This window comes from Grus americana, chromosome 3 (genome assembly GCF_028858705.1).
Source record: "Grus americana isolate bGruAme1 chromosome 3, bGruAme1.mat, whole genome shotgun sequence".
Taxonomy (NCBI): Eukaryota; Metazoa; Chordata; class Aves; order Gruiformes; family Gruidae; genus Grus; species Grus americana.
In genome coordinates, this window is record NC_072854.1 from 106,856,436 (window position 1) to 106,883,738 (window position 27,303).

At 47.5% G+C, this 27,303-nt stretch overlaps 1 protein-coding gene across 3 annotated transcripts in view; it reads left to right on the forward strand.

The window, feature by feature from the left end:
- Positions 1–27,303, forward strand: part of STUM (stum, mechanosensory transduction mediator homolog) — a 49,974-nt gene that overhangs the window by 16,559 nt on the left and 6,112 nt on the right. Inside the window, exons 2-3 of one of the 3 annotated variants that reach the window (XM_054819818.1) lie at positions 17,659–17,838; positions 23,395–27,176. In XM_054819818.1, the coding sequence (XP_054675793.1) occupies positions 17,659–17,838; positions 23,395–23,792 (578 nt within the window). In that variant the 3' untranslated portion in view covers positions 23,793–27,176. The remainder of the gene's footprint in view (positions 1–17,658; positions 17,839–23,394; positions 27,177–27,303) is intronic. The other 2 variants (XM_054819819.1, XM_054819820.1) reach the window with 2 other exon arrangements.

The window sequence follows — 27,303 nt, forward strand, 5'->3', positions numbered from 1 at the left end:
TCATAATCCTAATCTGTATGTTTTACTCCTATTATAGCCAAAAGCCTTGGAGGGCAGTGAGGCTAAACTAGGAAAGCCAGAATTTGATCAAGTAACCTGACAGCTCTTTCACTGTGGCCTCAGGCATGATTTAGCCTGGAATTCCTTGATTTCAGTGGGAATTAGGTGCCTAAGTGTTTTCAAGAGTCCATAATTTAGCTTCTCTGCCTTCCTTTTGTTCTTCAACAGAAGGAAGAGAACGTTAGCATACATAATTACACAGACACGCACTGGGATATCGTTAGTACTTCCAAAATGCTAAGATAAAGAGAACTAGATGAAGTGCTGCTGTTGGTCAGTATGGACATTAGGAGAGAGATGGCAGTATATTCAAAACAGAATAAGTAGAAAAATATATGCAGTTATTTGCATATTTTAAAAAATATTGAAGGATTATAAATAGTTTAGGACCAGATGTTTGAGAAGGATAAGAACTATGTTCATGTTCTCTCCCTGCTGAGCAGTTTGGCTTAGCTGTTAATCTTCACTAACTGGAAAATAAAAAGCATTTTTCCAATAGACTTGTATTGCCTTAATCCCAGATCTAGAAATGAGCTTTCACATGGATCCCGTACACAGTGCAGTATGATTTGCAACTCAGCTAGCAATGGTGAGACTGAGTTTTCCTGCAGCCAGGTTCTGCTTTGTACAGCCAGCCAACATGTCAACAAATGTGCCAGCACCTTCTCCTGATACTCCTGTCTTCCTTACGGTATTCTGTGACTTAGGCACTTCCTAACCCACAAGTTGTAATTGCAGCCTTGTGTTTTAGTAGCCTTTCACTGACCTTTCTTCTGTGTGTATTTTGATCTGTATTAGTTCAATTAGTAGTGAGGGGACTTGATCACACTGTCTTACTCTGTCCAGTCCTCTTCCCACTCATCCCACTCCAAATCTGGTCTTGTGTTCTGTCAGATGGGCAAAAAGAAGAGCTAGTTCCATGTGACCCGTAGCTGCTAGCACACGCATTGGCTTGAAACATCGTGCTGCCAGCCATGCCATCTCTCAGGTGAGGCATGGTGGGTTTTGTGCAAAGCATTGTTCCACTTTCCAAACGTTCAGCCAAAAGACCAAACCCAATCCTGATGGCAGCTCATGTTTGCCTAGTTCCCTCCAAAAGCAGGGACAGAGTTACTGGGGAGCGTTAGCAGCAGTATTCATTCTACCTCTGCAGGAACAGGTTGGTTTTGAGGCTTTTTCTGGAAAGGACAAGGTGATCTGAGTGTTGGACACAAAACACTTGGGCCTTCTGCAGCAGTCAAGAAGAGTACAGAGCAAGTTGCAAAGGTAAATGCAAAGATCTCTAGAGAGCCCTGGGCTGCCTCTAGTTTCTTGCAGGGGAATACAGTAGGGACTGCCAGGGGAGCTCTGCAGCCTTGAGCACACACTGCTTTGCAAATCATATATTTAGGCTAGTTTGCTCCATCTACACCCCAGGCCCACCCATGATTCTGATTTTGCTCAGCCCAGACACCAGCACCCAGTGCTTTTTACTGTGTGCAGAAATCCCTTTTCTACATGAGGAATACTTTCTGGGTGAGAACTCCAGTAGTCTGCAGGACCTTTAGGAACTTCTCATTAAAGGAGCTCAATCTGTGGCTCTTGAACCTGAACTTCCTTTCTCCCATGTTGTCCTGTGTGCCAACTTCCTATTGCCTTTTCCTGCAAGGAGCTGCCATAGGACAGTGGTTCCCTTTGTAGAGCACGGTGTAATCATTGCAGACTTGAGATACTACAGTAAGCCCTTCTGCTTAGATTACCGCACTGTTCTAGTCACCCTAGTATCGGAGATAGAAACATGGTTTGCTGTGGATGGCTCTGATGTCCCAGAGTGCTGGTGGTCCTGTTCCAATCTGTCTCCAAGGAAAGTTCAATAACATGCAGCTGCTTTGGTCCTAATGCATTGACATCTTTGGATTTTGCATGGAACAGACATTTTTCTCCAGAAAATACTAATTGTAAAATTTAAGGTAATTTTTCATGATGCATCTGGTTAAACAAATGTTCCTTTGAATGACAATAACGGGCTTTTGCTATCAGATTGTTCTGTGTAGCACAGTCAGCTAAAAATACATGCCTTTTTTTTTTCCATTGCAGGCACAATAAAAGATGGCAGAATAGCTCTAATGTGTCAGTGTTGCTTTTGTACAATACTGTACTAGAAATTTTGTAAAATGTGAGGGAAGAAAAATGCTACATTATTACTAAAATGGAAGAAAATGGATTATTTTAGCTAGAAATTTGGGGTTATTTAATGCTTAAGTGTAGGAAGCTCTAATGACTGTAGAAATACACTTTAGGCACCTGTAGGGATTAGCATAGAAGAATAAGGAATTCCTAAGTAGAAAGAGAACATCATGGTATATAGAAATATATCAGTGGTCCACTCTTTCAGAGAGCACACAGTAGCCCATGCTTTAAGGGGGGGAAGCACGGACTCACCAGTTTTTTAGTGAACAGCTTGCTCTCTGCCACCACTTACTGACTTTGGGCAGGAGGAAGTATAGCTTTCTGTAATTTTGGTGGTTACAACTGCAGGTATCTACATGCATAAGAAAAGTATCTGACCTATTCATTAGTCTTAAAAAAAATAAATCACACAAGAATGATTTAACTGATTTAGCCTTTTAAAATTCTTAATACAGATGGGGACATTTGTTAATTACAGAAATTGTTGCAACAAGTTACTTTGTGTCACACAGGAAGTACAACAGATCCTTAATTCAAGGGTAAGGGTTTTGTGTTGCAGGATATATAAATGATAACAGCAACAGATGTTCATCAGCTCCAAAAGTCACGTCTTAGAGTGGAAAGCATTTGATGTGGTGTGTGAAGGAGAGCTGTGGCGAGAGAGTAGGCTATAGCAACTGAAGTGAGCGTAAGGAAAGAAAAGCATTGAACTTGTTGATGTGAGAGAGAAAAAGGAATAGTATTTGGGGTGACCTGAATGCATGGGAAGAGGAGAGGGAGGAATTAAATACATGATTCTCCTCCTTTTCTCTTCACTTGCAAGCCTGATTGATGGCAAGGTGGTGGTTGGTGGTGTCATCAGTGAGAAATATTCACTGTGCAGGGAAATGGAGTTTGACTTTGCTGTCTTCAAGTGACGAGGATGTTCAAGGAGAGATACCCAAAAGACTGGACAAGGAGAAGCGGGAGAAGTGTCCTAAAGCGATTCAGGAGTTTGAGTCACTGGCATAGAGATGCAGAGGGCGCACGAAGGCTCGTGTGCAGATGCAGTTTAAAGAAGGTATGGTGTGGAGGGAACAGAAAACAGGGGGGAGGGAATTGCAGAGGCTCAGTCTGTGCCTCTGAAATAGGAAGAAAGAGATGGTAGAGTGAGCAATGCTGAGGACATGGTAGGAGAGAGAAAAAAAGGCAGATGGCAAGATATCAAAGAGCAGAAAGCCCCTAAGGGTCTCCAGAGCAGCTAGGAGCCAGAAATACTGCAGGTGGAGCAGAGGTCCTGACGCTCACCAAGAGTCTTTGCAGACTTTTGTGAGAACAGTTTCAGAGGGGACAGAAGCCTCATTTGTAAAAGAGGAGAAAATTGAGGTAATGTTGCAACGTTTACAGGGCAAAGGGAGAGAGGAAGGTGGTTAGCGTAGCTTGGAGAGACAAGTGGAGCTGCATCACTGGCACAACTCTATTAAGGTAGGAGACTTAGAAGAGGCCATTTCCTGTGGTGGGGTACAGTGTAGTTCTCACCTTAGTTTCAGCTGTGCAGTCCCATAAACTGAATTCACATCGTAGCGTGAATGCTGACACAGTGAATCCAGGCCAGAAATGAGCTTAAACCACAGTCTACTAGAAGCTGCGAGGTTACAGGAGCTGGATAATTAGTCTCCCAGCTGTACAGCTTCCAGGCACAAGATGAGCCTGGAGAGCCAACCAGGATCACCAGGCACCATGGTCCTGCTTACCTAGGGAGCAAGGAGAACACCACCAGCTGCTGTATTTGCAGATTTGCTGAAAAGTTAGGAAAGTGTGTCTATGCACATAGGATTGATTTTCTACAATTTCTAATTCTGCTTGAATTACATGGATGCATATTTACGTTAGCCATGTTCGAGTTCACATTTGGATTTGATTCATTAGCCTCACACAGAGCAGCAGGCATATAGCGTTTGCTATGGCCTGTTACTATTATTTAAAGAACTGCCTTTTCTGCTGTTTGCACTTCTGAATTGCTGCCAAGATCAGGTTAGATCTGATGAGCCAAATTAATCCCCAGTGTAACTCTGTGGCAGTCAATGGATTTATGTCAGAGATGAATCTGGGCCCAATTTAGATGTGTTTTTTGGCAGAAGGAAAAGAACAACAGAGGAATGAATAAAGGTTAGATGGATGGGCCCTCAGCTGAGCCTGCCCTTTCAAGAAATGTGTTCCCTCTACGCCCACCCCTTCTTTTCCAAGGAGATGCATACCTCCGCTTTCCCTGCCACTTGCTCTGGAGTCCTGAATTGGGGGAGCCACGCAAGGCGCAGATGGTGGTCCTCCGTGGGTTGGAGGTTATGGAGCTTTTTAAGCTGCTCCAGAGACCCACAGGCTCTTGAGAGAGACAGTACATAACACCAGTTCCCAAGAAGATGTGGCAGGCATAGTTTTGTGGCTATTCGAGAACTGCAGTAGGAGCTCTTTGGGACAGGGTGAATCTCGTGGTGTTCATACATGGCGTACCACGCTGGCATGCAGGTAGCAAATGTGAATTCCCTTTCCTCTGCAGGACTGGTATGCTGCAGAAAATCAGCCCTGGTTAAAAACCAACGTGGAAAACCAGGTAAGAACTAACCCTAGTGAATTCCGGTTTGTCAAACTGGAGACCATACAGAACTAGAGAAACAGTATCTTTGTTGAGGTTGTGAGGTCTTGTGTTGCAACGTCAGTGCTGGGTGTCAGGGTTGGTCCTCTGCCCTCCATCTGATGGCTTATCAGTGAGACAGGAAAGGATGTGTAGAAGTCTGAATCTCAGCTCAGCTGCACCCTTTAACACATAGATATGTGCTTCCAGCAGTCTTGCATAGGAGAGTTGAAACATTTTACTGTTGTCGCTAACCTTATTGTAACCTATTCAACATGAGAATTATAAAAAAGAATGACAGGCAAGATGAAACTATGATAATTTTCAGTTTCTCTTTGTATATCATATTCCCTGGTACTTCTCACTCCACAGAAATCTCTAACCTCTGAAGATTAGTGTCCTTGAATCATTGTATAATAGAGGTATTACTTTCCATATTTCACTCAGAATAATTACATGCTATATTATGATATTGGGAACTTGGTTCTTTGTGATATCTACAAACAAATGCATATGCATTTTTATCTAATGCTGGCATCTGAGATGCCAGATATTGGAAATTATTTGATAAAGGGAAACTCTGTCCTGTAATGGAAATAAGTGTAAATTGGATGCCACTTCCTGCAAATTGGGAATGCACGAACTCCTAGAGATGGAGGTGTGCAAGGGCATTCAGATGGAAAGACACATGTGAGCTCCTGCAAGCCTGCTTACATGGCTGTGCAGAGGCCCCGGCCTTGCTGGACACATCTTGGCTGTCCAAGCGACATTAACTGTGGATAACCCAGCTCCTGGACAGGACCTAGTATTTACCTATGTTTCTGACCTGCTCAGCTAAGCTGTGGTGTTTCCTTTAGCTTTGCTTTCGGACAAAAGAGGACTAAACCCTGCAGAAATGTTGATTTTATCAAAGTCAATATTTCTTTTAAGGAAAGACCACATTTCTATATAGAAGTGTTATTTCCCCTTAGTACAAAGGCATCTCCCCTCAGAGGCTGGCTGAGCTGTTTGATATGAGCACGTGTGTGCTCAGAGGGTCAGCGCCAAAGTGGGGTGGTCTGTTGACTTCAAGTTCAGCTGTTTCAGCATGATCAGCAACTCACAAGCATGCTTTCTGCTCGGGTGTACTGACTGCTGTGAGAGTAATTGCACCTGATGTTTCAGAACCAGAACAGCTCTTAAAAAATAAATTGAAAAAAAAAAAACCCCACAAAGTGCTCTACATTCAAGAGCTGTTAGGTGTGTAATGGCAAGAGGACACGGCTCTGGGAAAAGAAACAGATAGAGCAGCTAAGCCTGGCATAGAGTAGGTAAAGTTACTGAAATATTATAGAATAGCTGAGCTTGGAAGAGACTTCTGGAGGTCATGTAGTCCTTCCTCCAAGTGGGTTAAACTAGAGCAGGTTGCTCAGGTCCTTGTCCACAATGTCATGGGATACCTGCTGACACAGATACAGTGCAGTAGCCTCCATAATCTCTACATTTTATCACCCTACTAAGAAATCATCTTTTTAGAAAAGTATGCTAGCTGGGCTGCATTCATTTGTCTTGGCTGGTGCTCATATTCACAGAATCTGTGAAGTCGTGGGTCACTCCAGCCTGCTCTATTTATGGAGCCCACACTGGGCTGATGTCAGGCATGAGGTACCACAGCTCATCTCTCTGCTACCAGCAAAGACTTGCTTTTCTTGGTCTGCCTGGGACATTTCCGTGAGGAGCCAAAAAGGCTCTGGAAGACTCCAGATCATCTTCCTCATAGGAGCAAGATTGTAGGCAGCAGGTCGTGCGTAAAGGCTCACTCTGGCTACGTGCTTCACCTCTACAATTACAGCACCTGCCCTCCCCACCAAAGAGAGCATGGGTTGGGTGCAGCCCAGCTCATGCTGATCCTTGTCCCCCTCATCCCACACCACTCTTCTACAGAATCAGTTGTGTTTGACTCTGCTGTTCAGGGATGTTAGTGTGGGAAATTTCATTTAAAATGGGTGCAAGTTAAGCTGCAGAAAACATTCCCTGTGGTTTTGCTGAATAGGATAAGACAGCTTTATATTCTCCCTTACGTAAACTCTTGTGAAATGAGATTTTTGTTTGTTATCCATCTGAATCACCTGAAGGTACCAAAGCCAAGCATAGAGTGTACAGCATCATCTCCTAAGTATTTCAGATGTTATGTACATGAGTAAACCAGCAACTTTGCAGTGGCTTTAGCAGTTAGTGCTTCACCTTTCATTTAAGAAATAATAGTGTTTTTGTGAAAACTGTCCTGTAAAAGCACGACCTGGTCACTCTGACTTATGGTAGCACTGAACAGAACAACAGGGACGTGGCCCCATCATGTTAGGTGTGTACAAGATGGTAAATGTCTGTTTAGATAGTCGTTGTCCCAGGAAAAGACAAAGTAGTGAAGTCAACACCTTAATAATGTTACTCCAGCACTACAAGAATAAAGTTACAGTTTCAGAATTATTTAGCAAGCAGCTGTAAAGCCAGGACTGAATTCTGGTCTCCCAAATCATATTCCAGACTCCTGGGTGCAGCACTGCACCTCTGGGCTATGGAGTGCAACTCTATTACGTCCCCTTTAAGTCCCTGCTTGAGACGCTTTGGCTCATAAGATGTATGTACTGAGTTTTCTGGATTAAAAAAGATCTTTTTATCCATCTCCTGCTTATCACTGCAGATCTCCGAACATTTATGTCACAGTTTTGTTTTACATTCCTGTACTACTTAAAAAGATAGCTTGTACTTTGGGGTGATTTTGGAGGCAGGGACACTTTATTACGCTTCCATTTCAGCTGTCTTGGTCTGTAGCAAACCCTCTAATTGCTCTGCATCCCCATCTAACTTTCTAATAAGATTAATTCTGTCTTGTGTCATGGTAGTCCCTAATTAACATGATTTGTCTTCACAGTTAAGGACTCCAGGGTATCACAGCAAGCTCAGATTCACCACTCAGTGACTCTTAGAAGTAGTTAACCTATTCTTCCATGAGCCAAGCAAACACGGTTAGGTAGCTTCAAAGGGCTAAATTAGTCATAAGGCAGTGATCAGAAAGACGGATGAGGATGCAACACAGCTCCAGACCTCGCCTTGAACTGCGGCTGCTTGGCTGAATGCAGATGGACGGGGCAGGAGAAAGGGGAGAGGTCCTCACGCAGCAGCCTGCTGGTTTCCTTCTGCTGAATTGGAGCACCCCAAGATGGGCACTAATGGCACTTAATTAACCTGTGGGAGGACAGAGGCAGGAAAACAAGCAAGCATTTGATCTGGCTTCACCCAGAAAAACACCAAGTGCCTGTCTGAGCCCTTACATGAGTGCAGAAGTTGAGACTGGAGGGTCATGAACTCCTGCTTCTTGCTCTGTGCCAGACAAGAAAGAGCTTTCCCTGGTACAGACAATTAAGAATAAACTTCAGTTCATCACTGTATAATTGGCTAGAGCCTTTGTGAAAGCTCTTAAGAATCCGTGGCCTTTTCCTCATTATTTTTCCACTGTTAATGCAGCTCTTATTTCCAGGGGCCTTTAGGAACTGGAGGTACCAGAAAGCCAAAAAGCTTTCCTTGCAGGTTTCACAGCTGCTCTGAAATGTGGAGTCTCTGGATATTCAGCTCTTTAAGCTTCCAGGTTTATAAAGTTTGAATGAAAAACCACATCCAGATTATTTCAGTATCAATAGTATAAAATAGAATGGCTTGAAGTTTGTTTCGGGGTGTACATCAAGAAAACAGAAAATTAATTCACAATTCTGAAGCACCTCCAGAAATCAAGATGATAGTCTTAAAAATAAGAGATATTTTAGTGGAAGGTTGTTTCTGTCTCCTCGGATCCCCAGCTCCTGCAGCGGGTGGATGCAGAACCGCCTGGGACTGGGAGAGCCATGGCAAAGCACCCAAGCTGGTGTTTCTGGGTAGCTGGTGGGAAGAAAGGGGAGCGCGAGGTGGAATAAGCACCTGGTTTAATAGTAGACAGCATGAATATAGAAAGTTCCACATGGCAGGAGACGGCAGAGAAAAACCAGCAACTAGAGCTGTTTCCATGAAACAGAGCTTTTGAGTTGCTGGTAAAGATGACAGAGCAGCAGGAACGCGTCCACTTAGGGCAGATGAGCTTATAGCAAAGTGCCCTATTCTGTAAACTGTGGTCGTGCCTTTTGTTATCCCTTATGTTTGCTGTTAGAATTGGCTTCCAATTATATCATTTCTCTCAATGCTGGCATACTTAATAAGGATGCAAATTAAAATTCTCTCCTCATTCCATTAGCAAATAAAAAAAATAAGCACTGGGCAGCAGCAAGGCTGCAGTGTCTTTGTTCTTTCCACAGCAGCACCCCTGGCTAGCAGCAGAACAAGGGACACGTCATTTAGTCTCCCTGGCTCCTTGTTCTCCATCTGTAATGTGCCGGCAGCCTGTGGCCTGCTTCACAGCAAACATCTACCTTACAACCTGCAGAGCACTACCAGGGACCCGTATTAGCTTTAACCACACCAGTGTAGATGCAGGCGAGGAACAAGCCAGATAAGTCTATGTGGAGCCCAAGCAGGTGTTGCTCGACAGCTCGCTGAGCCAAAGGATGACTTCTTCACATCCAGCAGAGCATCCCTCTATACCACCACAGTCGGCAGCGTGGTGAATGGCTACGCTGCGACTTGGACAGCCAGGGATTCTCGAGCCACCCAAACAGGAGCCAGAAGAGGTTGGAAGGGAAGATGACTGTTAGTGAGATACCAGCGTTACGTTGGGAAGAAGTTGGCAATAAGCAACGGGTTGGCGCTGTGTTCAAAGAGTTGACCTGAGTGGCAAAGAATTTCTTTGTGGCATGTTATCTTGGAAATGGGGCAGAAGATGATACTTCTGATGTAGATGGACTTATCTTAAGCAATTAATTTTCTGGTGACTGCAGCTATTGTTTGGTATAGCCTTCCCTTTTCTTCTATCTAAGTTTCTGTTTAGTAATGCCCCCCCACCTTTACTTTTGGGAAACTAAAAATTTTCCTCAGTGGTTCATACTAATATAAAGCATGAATGTCAGTGGCAGTTCTGGGACCACATCTTTTATTTAAAAAGGGAAGAAATCAGTTTGGGAGTCAGGCAGGTACAACTTGCAAAAATAATTGAGCAGCAGCAAGTCCTGGCAAAAGTCTGAGGTCTGCTCCGTCACTATGGATTATGCAGTGAGGCCCCACATCACCATTCAGTGGTTGTTCTCCAGTCTCAAACACTTCAAGCACACCCTTAATCTTAAGCATCAAGTCAACAGAATTAAACCATAGGACTGGATGGGAAAACTTCACCCAAGGATTGTGGAATGTCTGGCAGTGGAACAGGCTGTACTGGCATCTCACTATTTATGTGTGGCCGCTTTTAAGTGTTCAAAAGATTGCAATGCTGCAGAGTAAAAATAATGCCTATGTATAATTAAAACTTTGGTAAGTCACTTCACCTTCATGCAGCGCACCCCCCCCCCATGTAATTTAAGATTTTGCTGTGTATTTTTAGCCTTCGAAGTCTGTGAAAGTTTGTTCCAGTCAAGTTTTGAAGTTAGTGTTAAAAAGCTCTGCATTTTCAGAAGAGTTAACTTTTCCCAAAGCATTAAATATGAGAAAAATCTCATTTTTGATGCAAAGGCAGTGCTATCTTACTTGCACGTGGGCTGTCTTCTGTAGATGCTACATAAACACTGTCAAGTCTGTTCTGACCACATGACACAAAGCTACTAATAACAAACAGATGCAGAGCTCTAGCTCAGTCCTGGAGCTACAGCTATGTACTGAAGCAGTTGTGACCAGACATGGGCATATAAAGCTTTGGGACATGCTGGACATTTTTCATGTATGTAGGGAAACCAGAAAGCTAATCCTAGATACAGCCCACCTTCTGCAGACTTGGGAGTTGGAACAGATCCTGTGGAGACAAGAATTGCAAGCACCAGCTCTCACTTGTCAAGCCACTGTATATTTTTGTCCGTAGCAAGGCCAAAAGGACAGGACAGAGCCAGAATTCACTTTGAACGTCCTTCCGATATGGAAGGGGAAAATAAAAACAACGTGCTGGCAGAAGCTAAGCAAAGCATTTTTAATAGCAGGCCACGGAGAAAAATTCATGAGCTACTCTCCATGGCAACATCTAGGTTCTGTCACGTTTGCTGCCTCCACTCTCTCCTCCTTCCCTTTCTCTTCCCCCTCTCCCACCCTTCAGCTCCCACTGTTCTTGCCTGGGTCCTGCCCGCACGGCTGTCTGTGGGACCTGGCATTTGCAGGCAATTGCTTTGCCACCCAGGTGTCTGCACATCATTGATGTCCCCCCCTTGCAGCAGTGCTTGTCATGCCTGGCCTGTGCACATGGGATTCAGATTTTCAATTCTAGGAGGTGCTGCCTGGGACCAAGCAAGCTTCCTGTTTTCTAAGCTGTCCACCGCTCTTGCTCCTGTTCCCCCTCAAATCATTGAAGCCACCTATCTGCCCTACCCCCCTTGCACTGTATTTGGCAGGGGTAGGCTTTAGCCTGTATGGATACTGGAAGGGGAAAGAAAGTTTGCCAATGGCTCTTTAATTAAAGTTTAGCCTAAACCCCAAGCTTTTAAGATGATGGTCTAAACCACCATTATTTCTAGAAGAAAGCCAGGTAATTGCACCAAGTCCTGCCTTACTTCCATGGCTGAAATGAACTACAAGGGGAAGGACGTAGGGGATGCCACTGACATTCAGGTTGCATGTTGTCAAAGTTTTGTGGGACACCTAAACCTTGCTGATGCTGCAGCATTGCATTGCAGTCTTGCCATCTCTACGTTCTTTATATTTCAAGGGAAACTAGTCCAGCACCCGCTAACGGGTGAAAAATTGCTGTGTACATGACATACCCTGGACTAAGCGCTGGCCCCAACCCATAGTAGCAACACGAGTTCTTCAGCACTCCCAAGCTTCTCGGTGCGAGGCGGCCACAGACACTTCAGCTGGATGCTCTGCTCCAGGAGCGCGGCTGTAACTGCATGCGCCTATTTTCAAAGGGAGCTGAATTGCAAGTGGCTTGGTGTCTTCTGTTGCTTGCTTTGCGTGCCTCTGAGGAAACCGGATGGGAATATGCCTCCTGGCAAAGGAGCACATCTGGCCACAGAGCCAGGCCCAGGTACTCAAGAAATGTTAGCTCCCTCAGGAGGGCACCCTCCAGCCTTCACACCCCACTTTTGCTGCAAACCAGAGAGATCCACTGCATGCCCCCTGCCCACAATCACAGCTCTCCGAGGAAGGCATGGGAAGAAGAGGCACGGTGGAGGCTCTGACAAGAGCGCTGTGCTCACAAACTGCAAGAGCCGCAGTAGATCACACACAGGTATATCAAATGTTCTTCTGAACCAGCCTTTTCTGTTCAGAGCGCTTCAGTAACCTTGGAAAGAAAGCACTCTTAGAGGATGTAGGCAGTACACCTGTGCTGGCAGGTTCTCTCTGAGGCAGCCTAAGCCTTAATGAGCTGCAGCCAGGTGGAGACTGGGGACACTGGTGAGAACTCATACTGGCCAGAACACCTCCAGGGAGGTTGACTCTGCATCTGTTTTCTCAAGCAAACATGCAAACAATTCTCTGCTTTAAGAAACTTCAGCAGATAGTCAGCCCAAGCGTTAATGCTTTGCAACTTCATTTTATTGTGTTGTTAGCAGTGTCCTTTCCACAGCCCAGCTCTGCCCACCTAAGCAGAGGAGGAGGGTTTTCAGCATCAGCAGACACTGCTGTGGCTCTTTCCTGGGCAAGCTTTAGTAGCTCTTGTTCCCTCATTATAAGCCAAAAGACTACAGGTTAGCATATGGATTGATTCCAAGGATGAGAGGCCTCCACAACTGAAACAACTCCTTAAAGTTAAAACTATGGTACAAAAACAAGTTCATGACACTTAGGAGCCCAGGATGTCTTGACCAATAGATAACCACATCCACTCTAACATTATTACCTTTCTCACACAGTTTTTCTGACTCACACGAGCAAGAGCCAGTGCACCTCATGAATTTTCAGCACATCCACAACATCTGCCTCATATACCTGCCAACACTGTTTAATGACAGCTAATAATCATTTTACTTAGAAATTCAAAGGCGCATCAGACATGTCCCCACACAGAGCACTCCCCTGACACAATAGTGCTACACAGATCCATCTCATCCCCACAAAACACACACTCATTAACTACATCTCCCACCATTGATCCAACAGCCTTCCTTGTTCCCACAGACACCACAAATTTTCTTTCCCTCTCCTTCCCATCTTTGCCTGTGCTTACCTGCACCTGTGCTCCAGCTCCAGAGTCATGACACAGTCCCATTTTTCCATCCAGGAGCAGGAAAGGAGGCACCATCCCACCACCTTATTTACTCCCAGTGCTATGGGGAACATTTCACATGACCTCCAGGCTGGTGGGAAGAAGAAGGGGTGTTTACCAGCCTTTTCCTGGCTCCAGGCTTTTGTAGGGTAGGGACCATGACCAGCAGCAGCTGCTCCACATGCTGCCCCTGACTGCAAAAATTTGGGCATCTGCTGTTTCTCCACCTGTAACAGGGCAGCTCGTCACATGTGATTTCCTTGCGGCATCGATGCTTTCTGTTGTGAAGTTTCAGACATCTGGTAGTCAGTGGGAAGCCGAGTAACAAGTTGCCTGTGTCCTCAAATGACTTGTGCTTCCCCTGTGGATATATGGTGTCTCGTCTCCCTCTCGTTTACACCCTGGCTCTGACCAGGCTCCCATCTCTGATGTTTCTGGGAAGGTGCCGTCATAAGTTTGCTCACAGCCAGGTCCTCCACATGAAATGTGCCAAGCTCCACGTCTGACTGAAGCTCTTGCAGGAGTGCCCAGGATAGGCTTTCCTGCAAAAACAGGAGAGAAAATCTTCTCCCGTGCAGCTTAAGATATCCCATAACACAGTCACTGCTGCACTCAGATAAAATGGAGGAGACTGCTCAGGACAGGCCGTGGGCTTGACCTCATGTCTTCTTCCACCCTGGATGAGTGCCCCAACCAGTAGTAAACCAGGAGAGCTCTTTCCAGGGTGTGAGTTTTACCTCTAAGAGAAAAACCCAGCGATCCCTCTCCCGCTATTTTGGTGTACTCTGTGAGGCCAGGCACCAGCAGGCAATGCTCGTGGGAACGCCATGGCTGCCAGGGTGCCAGCATGCACCGGAGAGGGGACTTCATCCTGCATGGCAATGGACTGGAGAGGAGAGAAAGGGCAAAATCCCTTCCTTTGTCTCTCCCTTTATAGTGTTGTCCTATAGATAACACTTCTCCTTCATCTTCAATGGGTTAAAACTGTTGAAAACAAAAAGTCTTCCATATTTACTGGTGTAATCTAAAAATACCCCAACTCTGCTGACAGCACAAGCAAACACGGGCTCCCGGAGGCTTTCTTGCCTTGCCGAAAATGGTGTGTGGTGCCCCAGCTGGCTGACACCACCCCGAGTGAGACAAGATGAGTTTAAAGAGCAAGCTTGGCTTCCCATCCCCTTCCAGCCTCGCTGCACATGGCACCTTCACCCTCTGCCCCCCAGCTTCTCCAGAAGAGCCAACCTCATCTCCCACCCATCCCTCTGCCCGGCCCCTGGTACTTGCTGGCTCCGGGTGCCAGCGGGCTGCATGGCTTGGCCGGGTGTCTGCAATGGGCCCCCATGCCCCACCAGGCTGAACTAACAGGCTCCTTATGTGGCACAGGACATCTTTTCTCCACCACCTCCCCTCTGTCCCCAAAGAGGCTGCATTTATTCACAATTTAGAATAATACCGGATTTTACTGCGGCTTGGCTATTTTTCATTGGGAAGATGTAAGAAATGCTTCATATCCTTTATTTATCTCATGTTATGCTGGCATAACTGTGGGGGCTTTTAGTTTACATCTGCTTGCAAAGTTAGGAGTTTGTGTTTGCTGGTTCTACTCACAGCCTGAGACCTTTTTGGACAGCTGATTTATTTGGCCAACATCCCAGCTGCAGTTTGCATACCAAGTTTATGATTTCTAGGCTATAGGAATTCAAGCGCTTGAACGCTTGGTCAGGAAGGGAGATGGTTCAGTGCCCCAGCTCTGATGCAGCCAGGCAGTATCAGCAGATAAAGCTTGCTTGCTTGCTTGCCTTCCTCCTCCTCCTCTCCATCTCTCTGCTTCCAGATGCAAATGCTTCCATATTCGGCGATGTGTAACTACGGTGGCTTCTTAAGGGGAAATTGTCTACCTTGGCAAATGCATTTAAGGCTCTTCTGCTTTGCATTTTAAAGCATGTGAGGAAAAATACTTCCATCTTACGTCTGCTGGCATGTCTCAAATCTTATATTTAAAAATGCCAACAACCTCCCAAAGATTAGCTAATCATAATTAATATAGAAAATGCACCGGCATTGGCAAATTAATTGGCTCCTGTGAGTAGGCAAGTGGCCTGAAGAGGGAATCAGAAGCCAAGGTGCATGAGATTTTAATCCTAGTTTCTGCACCAATTCCCTGTCCAGAGAGGGACACTCACCTGCTTTGTCTGCTTTATTCCCTTTGGAATGGGACTAGACATTAGCTTAGTCACTGTGGTGTTTAGGGGATTAATTAGCTAATTCAGCACCTCACTCTAATGATGTAAAAATCTTAAAAGCTTCACTGGAAGGATTTGAAGCTGTAGCTTAAGAATTATTGCTCATTTATGACCTTTTTTGTAACACATCTTGGAAGAGTTAAAGGTAAGGCGAGAGGGGAAGAGTTTCATTTAAAAGAGAGACATGCATTTCCATTTGGCAAGATTTCGCATCCTGATGGGAAAACGTAAACACCCAGTCTCTGATCTTGCCTCAATCCATATTTAATCTCAGAGAGTGCTGTGGTGTAACTTTGCAGAGAACAGTTTCAGGAAGCACAGGGGAATATTCCAGGCTTCCTTCTGCTTTGGAGAAACTGTGGAAGGCAAAAAAAGGTAGGTGAACCGGGGCAGAGATCTCACATAATCCCACATGGAGGACAAAAGACATGGAAGACAAAGCCACAGAGCGAAAACCAGCCTTTCTTCTAACAAGCAATGGGAAGATCTACACAACATCCTACGGGATTAGAATGATTTCCCCTTTTCCTCTGCGCAGACCTTTTTGTTTCGGTGGGTAAGGGCATGAAACCCTGCCTGTGAAAGCCGAGCAGTCAGAGGACGAAGCCCGGGGAGCATTTCTCACACGGGAGAAGATGCTGCCCCTCTCCCTGCCCGCGATGCTCTGCCATAGGGCTGCCTCCCACCCCCCAGCACCACTCACTCCCCCGCTCCCCTCCGCCGTGGTGCCGCTCCGCGGCTGCTCCGCACCCAGCAAAGGGAGCGGGTGGGAGTATGAAATCGGCTCGAGCCAGCGGCAGGAAAACGAGCGGGGTTTTAGGAGCTGGCAGAGTGTTAGAAAGATGCTGGAGTTGAAGCCTGCATAGGATGGTGAGATTAAAAATAGGCTGTAGCCAGCCTTCCCCAGCATGTCAGCATCTTAACTGCCTGTTCTCCTTGTGACCCACTGAAGAAGAGGCAGCGACGGAGGAGATTATCTCTTCCACCACCCTGGCAATGCAGCACAAAATGGTATTTTGCTTCTAGCCAGATCCTTCTGCTCTCTCCGTCTGGGGAGGTCTTTGGGAGGGGTGTAAACCAAGTGTTTCTTCCCTGCCTTCAGCCAAAACAAGGGACTCCCTCCTTCCCCCAAGTTCAACGAGGCACTTCTGTGCATCAGAGATGAGCTCATTCATTCACATCTTACGGGTCGCTTGCAGGCTTCCATCCTTTGAAAGGGAAAAGGACATTTTTTGTGCAAATCACTGACATCATATTGCAGGATTTTTAATTCCAGACATCAGGGAAGGCATTTCACAGAACTACACTATCCGGTAAAATCCACGTCACAACTTTGTACCTACCTTGGCAAAGCTATATTTATATTAAAAACCAAAGACAAATCATAACGAGAAGAGGTGTTGAAATGCATACTTAGATCAGGTGACTGAATCTCCCAGCCGACGGCTCGTACATTATAGGGGTCAGAAAAAAGTTTCTCCTGCTCTTTGCCCGTGCTCTGTGTTTCTGCAGGTTGGTTGTGGGACAGACAAGGCTTCCCCGAGCTGGGGGGTTTCAGCTAGCCATGGGCCCAGGACATCAACTGCAAAATTCAGCAAGATGCTTGGTAAAGGCTGCTGTGGTGTAGCTTCCCCCCCCCCCCGCCAGCTTTAATTTTCATACATCAGTGAGATCCTTCATCTGAATTATTTTAGGAAGTCTGAAGGGTGTTTGCAAGTTTTGTACGTTGGTCTCAAGCAGAGCCAAGGGCTGCCAACACCAGGTCGCCTGGCTCCAGCTCTGGTTTAGCTGCTTCCGCTTTGTTAAAACATGCTCTCAGGTAACAGTTTGCAACTGGGTAAAGCGTTATGCAAAGATGCGGTGCCTCATTAGCATCCCCCTTTTTTTTGAAAAAAAAAAATATGCCCCTTCTAGAGCAGTATTGGTGAATAGCAAAAGGTAGACCGGTATTTCCTCAGACACACAGCACTCCCTTGCAAACTGCCTACGGTGCACGAGTGGTTACTGTTGTATGGGGGTGAAGAAGCCAAAACCCAAAGACTGTTTTTTCTGTCCTGGTTTTCAAGTATATTTGTTGGTGTAATTCAGTAGGAGACAGCAGCATGGTCGAGTGAGATGTGGCTGTGCCTCTATTTATCCTCTTGTAAAGTGTTTCCAGCTTTTCAGCTGGAGCACAAGAAGTGGGATGCTATGAGAAGTGAGTCTAAGGGAAGGAATTTGGCACGAAGCCGTGGCTTTCACCGGGCATTTTGTTGTTGCTCCCTCCCTAGGAACATTTGTATCTGCTTTCACCGTGCTGTGCGGAGCCCGGACCGACCTCCCCGACAGGCACATGTGTTGCGTCTTCTGGCTGAACATTGCTGCTGCTCTGATTCAGATCCTGACGGCGATCGTGATGGTTGGCTGGATTATGAGTATATTTTGGGGGATGGACATGGTCATTCTCGCAAGTAAGTACAGCTCACTCCCCCCCCTTGACTTTTCCCCTCCGTGGCCGTGTTGCTGGGTCCCAGCTAATGCCCCTGCAAGCCATCGGACTGCGCCGTAGGGATGAAGAGCCACAGGATAGGCTCTGCAAGTCCATGAGAAACAGAGTAGGCAGAGGAATTGCTGGGAGGCGGTTGGGATGTGCTCCATGACACATCTGGAAGAGTCTCCCATCCCACCACACGGGTTAGGAACTTCCTTTCCCCTTTATAAAATGAAAAGTGCAGGAAGGGGTGAGGCCCCCCAGCACTGTGACTTCTGCTGTCTGGAGCCCCTCCTGCCCCGGCAGCGTCCGCGTGCGTGTTTGAACGAAAAGGCCCTTTCTCCCTCGCAACTTCGGCTGCATCTCTCCGTTTAGCAAGACCTACTAGCAAGGCCAGTTCTGCTCCCAGGAAGCATGCGAGGCCCGCTGTCCCCAGAAAAGCCCTGGGGACTCTCCTAGACCCCCCTCTTCCTCCCCAGAATCCATTTACCCAAAGGCTTTTATTTCATGTTTCACACCAAGTTCTGAGGCTGAACAGGACTATTGAGCTATTCCTAGAAGGATTTCCCCTACACCCTTTAAGGACCCTCCAAAACATGAGTCCAGGGGAAGAAGAGAGGAATCCTTTTTTAAACATATATATATATAATTGAGATCACTCAGTTAGTTAACTATGTATTACTGATCTAGAATACAAGCTCTGAAACTTTATCTGCTAAAGACTTTTACTGATGCAAAGCGATACTCCATTTTGTACCTGTAGCATGTCACAGAGAATAAAGGTGACAGCCTCACCTTGCAACTCACGCTGCTGATTGCGTCTGCAAGACCCCACTCCCTTTCCAAGGGCTGGGAGAGGCTGGCGGGCATGGCCCCAAACCAAACAGGTCTGAGATGCTTCAGGCTGGCAGGGCAGGCAGTTCCCAAAGCGAGCGCTTCTCCTGAAGAACATCTTCCCAGAAGCTTTTGCCTCTTGGTTTGAAGGGACTCCACTTTGTCATCTGTGCGTGCATGACAGAGGAGGAGAGAGGATCTCAGGAAGTTGCCAGGCACCCGCCTAAAGATTAAATGGATGAAACTGAAAAAAAAAACCAGCAGGAAACCAGTGCATGTCTTCAGCTGCCAAACCCAGGGGTTAAACCCTCTCACCAAACCACCTACTTATTTCTGAGTCACCTTCAATTTACAGGCTGAGTTAAGGGCAATCCCCACACAGACCAAATGATGGATATTAAAAACCTGAACATAAGTGAAGCAAAAGGGTTTCCTCAGGGCCAAGGCAGCGCTGCCCTTCATTTTTCCCTGCAAACCACCTGCCAAGTTTCCTCTCGGATGTACCCACAGAGCAGAGGTAGCCCAAGTTATTTCTGAGGATAAATTGTGAGTCGGTGTACATCTGTGACGTGTCTTTAAGAACCTGCCCAATTTGTGTGTAATCCCATAACTACGTGTTCATAATCATATGCTCTTCTGCTATTCCTCTGCTGGACAGCCTCTGGGTGCGGTTTGCTGGCTGGCAGGACCCAGTTCTGCAGTTGTGGGGGGAGGCAGGAAAGCATCTTCTGTCCAGATAAAAGCTACAGCTGAAACCGTGACTTGCTTTTCTCCATAGTCCTGTTCGTGTATGTCCTCTGGGTAGAGGGGCTGGGTCTCAGGAGGGTCTTCTTACTGCTTTTCCAGTTTGGTTGCTGGGGAAAACCATACAGCTTGGAAGTATCGCCCTGAAGCTGTTCCCCACACCTGGCTGGACCCCACCGGTTTGGGAGGCAGAGGGTGGGTGAGCAGCGTGTGGTGGGGATGCTCAGGCCAAAAGGTCCCTGACCACAGCACCAGTATTTCATCCCGGCCCCTCTGGTAGCAGCAGAGAAGGGTAAGAGGAGTCAACGTGTCTTATGTTAACCAGCTATGTATCATCTGACAAGTTGCAGCCCTTGGCAGTTTCTTGCTGTCTCATTAAATAACTGGGTTTTAAGTTTACTTACCGTGCAGAGAAAATAATGGCTAAATAAAGCAGCTCTTGTTGATGGAGAATAAAAGAAAAAAACTCATTTTTCAATCAAAAAAAAGACAGAAGTGATCAATTGCTCCCAGCTGGATCAAACAGCCCTGTCAGACCCAAAGTGGTTTGGTTTTTCATGTTAAAAAAAAAAAAAACCAACCAGTGCAAACCAGTTTGGTTTGGTAGGGTTTTGTTTGTGTGCAAACAATTTGATGCACAGTCAGAAATGGTACGCCATTGCAACTTGAATCTGCATGCAGGTGGGAAATAGTTAAAAAAAATATGAAACTACTGTCCGCCTCTAGTCTTCCTCGCCTTGAAACGGCCAATTCCACGCGTCCCTGCGAGGGTGCTGCGCGATTTTGATGGGCTAAAGGCAGGGCACAGCAGGTGGTGTCTACACTGATGGGGGGCAGCAGCGAGGAGAAAGGTGGGGAATCCGCTCCGGCTTTCCCTGCGGGATGAGTGCCTCCTCCCTGGATCAGGGCCTGCCTGGCCATGAGCTGGTACGGAGCGGGGTGGGAGTTGGGGAGGCTCGTTGCGGTTTTTCATCTTCTAGTGCTAATTCTCAGCCGTTAAAAGGGGGAGCCTTCTCTGAGGGGAGAGCATGGGGGTAATGTCTTTCGTGAGGGGAAAAGGAGAAGAATTGCAGGCCAATCAGGTATACTTCAGTTCCTGAAAGAAGTGATCAAACTAGTGACTTGCATACATTTAAAAAATAAAAAGAAACAAAGTCAACCTGGGTTTGCCCAGAGCAAGCTGTGTCAGACCGGCTTGATTTCCTCTGTGGCAGAGAGATTCATTTTGTGAGTGGCGGCAGCGGTCGGCCATCCCTCCTGGCTGTTCTCTAAACGCGTTTTCCTGAACTGGAAAGAGATAAGGAGAGATGTGTTGAAATGTCCCTCCTGAATCCAGCTCCCTTCACTATTTTCATTCATGGCTTGATGATGGATTGGAGAAGGGACTTACCAGCCCCACACCACCGGCGGCTGCAAGGATGGCAGGCACAGCGAGGGCAGTGTCTGGAATCGAGCAAATTGAAGAAATAGTCTTTAAAAAAATGCTACTTGGTAGAGACAAGTCCAAGACAGTAAGGAGGCATTAATCAGCTGCATAAATACAAGCTAGGGAACAACTTGTTTCTCAGAAAAAGATGTGGTGGCTGCAGCGAGTCACGAGCTGCCCGGGAGTACGTGGCTGTGGAGGGAACAAACACTGCCCAGGCGGGTAGGAGCAGAGCCCGTGGGACCTTAACTGGTCCCCTCACCTTTCTCGGCACACGTAAAGCTGCAGCGAGGCTTGTGGCCAGCTTTGGAGGCTGTACTTCATGTGGGCAACCTGGAGGGAGTCCAGAGGACCGTGACAGGGCTGGCAATGAAGAGGTTCAGTGGGCTAGTAAACGTGAGAGGGCAGCAGTTTAGCCTAAGACAGACTTAAATAACAGCAGGAAAGATCTGTGTGGAAATTAGGAGACGGTTTCCCTCCAGTAAGGTCAAAATGCTGAAGAGGTGGCATGGCAGGATCTGCCCTCTCTGTCACTGGAAGACCCCAAGAGTGGGTAGACCCACGTCTGTCAGGAGCGAGGTTGGACACGGGAAGAGACCCACTGACCTTGGTGGGGCCTGTCCAGCCCTCATCTCCTGTAAGGTGCCCTTTAGCAGGATATATCCCAGAAGGAAGATTAATTGAATGCAGTTTTGCTGTCACGCTTAATTACTTTTGGCAGCACAATGGCATGGGGCATTTTCTCTGCTAATTTAAATGAATTGCCAGCTGGCCCCATTAAACGCCATGGATATCTTCTTTAAGCAGCCATATGGCGTTGGGAACCATCCTTCGCTTCACCTGCTGTCTGAAGGCAAAGGTAGATTAAAAGGAAACACTTAATTCTGTTGCAAAAATAATAATCTGGACTGTCCCCTTGCCACTGCAAATACCCAGCCGCCCTTGGCGGTGGCAGGGCAGCGCTGCCGCACCGTGCTCTCCTCGAACCCCTCGTCACGGCTGCGGGGATGAGGCACGGAGCTGAGGCAAAACAGAGCTAATTAGCTGGCCAAGACCAACTGGAAAATGAGCCTCCTAAGGCTTTCCGGGCAAGTGTCCCTCTGCTAAAGGCACACCTTGTCCCCAGCCCACGCAGCACACGTCTTCGTTAGCTGCATCGTGCAGAATGAACGCAGAGGAACGGCCTTTCCGGGAACTCCCTAGCTGCTCAGAGCTCGTTATAAAAGGTTTTGTGCCATTTCTTGACAGAAATACCACAGAAATCAATATAATAATGTCACACTGAGGTGGCACAGGGGACAGAAGTCAAGGACCGTTTGTCCAGGCGTTGTCTGAACGCAGCCAAGAAGTTAAGCCTGGTTTCTGAAGGAAGCCCTAACTCAGCTTCTGGCCTCTGAATTAACGCCTGCGCCTACGAACGAGCGAAGGCACCGCGGCTGGTGGTTTCACAGGACGGGGACTCCTGCTGCAGCCCCTGCTTCTGCAGTGGGCAGCGGACTCTCAGGGACTGATTGCCAGCCAGTAGTAAGAAATTACCTGTAATCATGCTGTCCGCTTGTCACTCCTCTGCTAATTACAGTGCTCAGACCTTGCCAGAAGCAGCAGCAGTTGATTGCACGGTTACTGTACGCTCGGGCTCCGAGGGACTTTGGAAAGCAACACCGAGCCTCTGTTCTCTGCAGGGCCCCTGCTAGGGCAGGTGACGCAGCTGCCCTGGGAAGGAAAGGGAGCGGAAAGAGCTTGAGAGACTGAGAAGAGAACAACATCCTAAAACAGCTGGTAACCCTTCACGAGATGAAGGAAATTCTGAGGATAAATTGCCCACTTAGACCTATTATGTTTGTTTTTTTAAAAAATCTAAATAGAGCCATTCCCCAAATTATTCTGAGGAAAGTACTTAAAATGCCCTTTTTTTGCAGTTTCCTACCAAATGCTGCAGTAGGGTAAGTTCTTAAAATATCGTAGGAATGTTAAATATCACCAGGGTTTGCAGCACCACGAGGCACGCTGCGGTTGCGAGTTGTCTGTGGGCACAAACTCAGCAGCAAAACTGCCAAAAAGCCGTCAGGTGTAGTTTTCCCAGCTCCCAGGCCGCAGATGGCGTGGCACACGCCATCCGGTACACCGTGACGTCTTGTTTGCTGCCTTTCTTCAGCGGTTCCCCTTGGGTCAAACCCATGAAACAGCAACATCACAGAGGAAAGCGTTTGTGGGAGCATCCCTCAGAGGCGGTGGTCCATCCAGCCTGTTTGGCTCGCAGCCAGTGAGCTGGAAAGCAGATGAGGATTCCCCCGGCCCCTTTAAACAACAGCCCCAAATGAAATGATCCACTTCAAGTACAAGGAATTTAAATAATGTTTAGCCCCGGTGTGAATGTCTGATGGTAGAGCAGCTTTTCTCTGTTTACTCTGCAGCCCCAATTTATTTGTTCTTTTCTGGTTCTCCATGTGTTTCGGATATATTGTCTACAGTTACATTTCTCCCTCTCTCTTTCTTTCATGTTCCTTTGCCTCCTTTTGTTCACCATCAAAGTCTCACAAGGTAAGTTTGTTTCTGTTCTTCCTCCTCCTCCACCTCACACCCCGTGGCAGCTCCCTGCGGAGAGCAGCGAGCACTCGGCCGGGACAAGCCGTTTGGGATTCGCTTTGGCCGGTGCTGCCCGCTCCCAGCCCCAGTCCAGCCATGTGCCTGTACGTGCGTGTGTCCGCCTGTCTCTGTGTCTGTCCTGTGGCTGCACAGCCCCCGGGGACGTGTTCTCCACCCGGCATTGCAATGCCCCAAGGGCATCCCCAGAGCAAGGCAGGGACCCATCTCAGCCTCGAGAGCGTCCTGAGGCCGCCCACTGCATGAACCCCGTCCCAGTAGGACAGCCTGTGCACAGACTGGTTTGGTTTTGCCTCGGTCTTACTTGCAATGGTTTACAGAAGTGATTTTATGCTCAGAATACTCAGATCGACTTAATCTTGATCCCAGAGCTCTCTGCTTTACAGAACTGCACCTTAACTGTATCACAAGCATACTAACGTAAAGCTGCTTCCTACAGAATAGCTATTCCTATGCAAGAAATGCAATAACTATTGTCATATATGAACTCTTTAATAAGTTAAGTCTGAAGTATTTTAATAAATAAGTTTAGCATAGGACAGGTCATCTTTTGGCTTACTGAGGTCATGTAAAGAGAGATACGGGCTCAGCCACTGTAACTGGCTTCCAGCCAGCGTCAAAACTGATAGCAGGACTGAAAGGATTTCTATTATATCTTAATAAAAGGCATGGCTACGCAAGCAAGTTACTGTAAGCATAACCTAGCTTGCTTACTTTACCTAAGGATTTATGGCATGCCCCAACTCTCTGGTCCATCTGGTTGATGGGACTTTTTTTCTTTTTACTGTGCTCCCTAAAGAAGTTAAACCGATGCTGTAGACAAGCCCATATTACAGGTTTCCAACCAGCTCATCTTGCCTTCAGAGCTGACTCACGCTTAGAACGTAAATGCGTAAGAAATCATCATTTTTCCCCCTAGAAAAAGCTGTTTGAAACAGGTGAAAGTCTTTCTGTTCAGCTGCACGCGATGGGCAGCAATGCGGTGCAGGGTAATATGTGCGGATAAGCGTCATTAATCTCCTTCTCTATTCCTTGTGCTCGTTTAGCAGCAGGAGATCCAGACTGCCAAGGCTGGGTGAATGCGTGGATTTTTCCAAAGTACAGCAAAGTTCATTTGCTGGGGCCAATTCTTAGTTCAGCAAAAAGTCCTTTAAAGATAGGGGTTGTGGCACCTGCTGGTATTTTGTGTTCAGCTTTTTTAAGGGACTTACAAAAGCCTGCCATAAGGGTTGGAAAGAAATGTATAAAAGCATCAGTGGAAAAGTATTTGAAGAGTTAAGCATTCTTCTGAGATGTGAAATTTCAGACTAATTTAAAATTCAAAATATAAAAATGACAGGCCACTTATGTTATTTACACAAAGAACAAAACCCTCCAGATACAGGCTCGGCTCGGTTTCTAGTTGAAAGATCTTCACTAGTGCTGGCAGTGCAGGTAAGGACAGTTTGTTTGCTTCTTTAAAAAGGAGATCTGTTGCATTGATACTGTTGTAATAACAATCCCAGCTTCTCTTAAAAAGAAAGCAGGTAAAACGTCTGGTGCAGTCTTTGCAACCACCGAGGAAAATATTAAAAAAAACCCCATTATTTTTCTGGTTTCTTGGGTGTCAGCACAAGAGCTGCGGGTGCTCTCCCACTACCCTTCCCTGCCCTACCCCCCCCGGGGGAAGGAGCCCTCCCCTATGGGATTTGCAGCCTCCCCACAACCACTATGTACAGGATAGCAAATAAATTGGGGCCCCAGTCCCCCGAGGAGCTGTGATGAGCAGCAGGACAGGCTGCTTTAGCCCTTGCAGCATCCATTTTTCTCCAGTCCCACCGGACGGCTGCTGTGCCCCGACAAAAGCCCCTGTAATTCTGCTGGTCTGGAGCAAAGCAAGTGCGTAACAAGGCACTGAGGATCTCATTAGGGAAAGGGCCCATGAGGGGCATCCCCAGGTCTGCGTTTGAACTCCGACACATCAGCCTGTGGTTAAAGTCATCCCCCTTCTCCTCCAAGAGATGTTTGTTCACCTCTGCAAACCGCAGTGCAGACTGGTTGCTGCTGGAGAGCTCTGTCAGCAAAAGCCAGCGCGGGAACTAAAAGGTGAACAGAGGAAACCAGCTTCCTCCTGCCCGGCAGTCCTCTGAAGGACGAGGTTCAGACGCAGATCACGAGTAGAGATGCGAGTGTGTTGAACGCACAACCAGCAAGCCGCCCGATCAGCGCTTGGGAACAGCGGTGTCTCTGGAGCAGTATGTAAGAGCGTACAGCTCCCCTACACTGCAGAAAAACCGCGCTCCAATACAGAATAATTTAGGCAGAAAATACAGCATTTCCGTAAAGGTGGAATTGCTGGCTGCTGGTACCTACTGTGCCTTATAACCTCTTCAAGCAGACGTACCTCTGCCCAAACCGGGGCCGGTGGCAGGCAGGCACTGCAGCGGCAAGGCTGGCTGCCGGCGGCCGCGGTGCCGTGCCCGGGAAGGTGGTTGCACCGGGCAGGTGTTGGCTCAAGCAAGGCAGGGCGGCTCGTGGGGCTGAGCCTGCCCCGGGGCAGCCTGGCAGCCAGGGGGGACGTGGCAGCCCCCCCCCCCAATTCTCCCATGTGGCTTGCCACGCCTGGTAACCCAGGCTCACTTAAGCCTTGCCGAGGGTCCTCTTTAGGAATTAACACTAATCATGTTCCCTTCCCCTCCCTCCTCACAGGCTACAAGGAACAGGGGATCCCACAGCAGCTGTAGTGGCTGGGACAAGTATGGTCAGAGAAACACGGCGAGAGATTTCCTTTGGCAGCTGTGGGCCACGGACCTTTTCATTACCCTTTGTCTTTCTTCTTCCTTTTGTTTTGTTTCCTTCTGTTTGAACCCGGTTCATCTGCCCGTCCAGCGGAGCGGAGGTGCAGAGCAGCTGACGGAGACTTGCACTGATCCTGTTGAGCAGCGGAGATGGGGCAAGCACAGCGTGGGTTAGGACTGGCCCAGGCCAGCACGCGGTGGGCGGCCGATGAGGAGGAGGATGGTGCCGGGAGGAGGAGACACCCCTGGCGAAGGTGGCACCTGGGCAGGCAGCTGAGCCAGGGGAGCAGGAGATGTTGCTTTCTCTCTTCTCCCAGGGGGAAGTAGCTGAAGATGTTTTGCCTCCTTTTTATGCTCACCGTTAAAGGAAACCAGCTGTGAACATCAGATGCCAAGGAGCTATGAATAGATATATGTACAGTATGTAAAAGCAAACCAGTGGTACTTTTTTTCCCCCACCCCAAGAGTCCATCCTTGACTGCTTCGCGGTAGCGGAGGGCTTAGCCCGACCTCCTCTGCTGTCTGTGTATATATGATGCTCAATGAAGCTCTGTCCTTGCAGATGTCTTGAGAAACGTGCTTGCTGTAAATCGTGTTGTACTGCTGAACTGACTGGGGCCGTCCCCTGCTTCCATCCACTGGCACCATGTGAAGACCAGACCTCTCCCGCCGGCCCCTGGGGAGACTTTATCTAGCAAGGGACGGGTGTCCTGCAGCGCCTTGCCTCTAGGGTGGTGGGCGCAGCCACGTGCTGTCAAAAGCTTCTAGTGTAAAACAATACTGGGGGAGCCAAAAAAAAAAAAAAAAAAGCCTTTTCTTCCCCCCTGCCTGAAAGGGCCTTGCTGGAAGCATCTCTGTGCTTTGGAAATGGATCCCCTTACAGCACGGCGTGTGCTCCTGGCTGAAGCACCATCCCTGCTCCGCTTCCCCAGGGTAAGTGCCCAAAGCTCGAGGATCACGACCTGGTGCTGACCAGGTGCTCGGTAGCGGTCGTGGTTGGAAGGCCCATGGCCAAATGGGATAGGGCTGCGTTTTTGTGGTTTGAACACATGATGCGCGG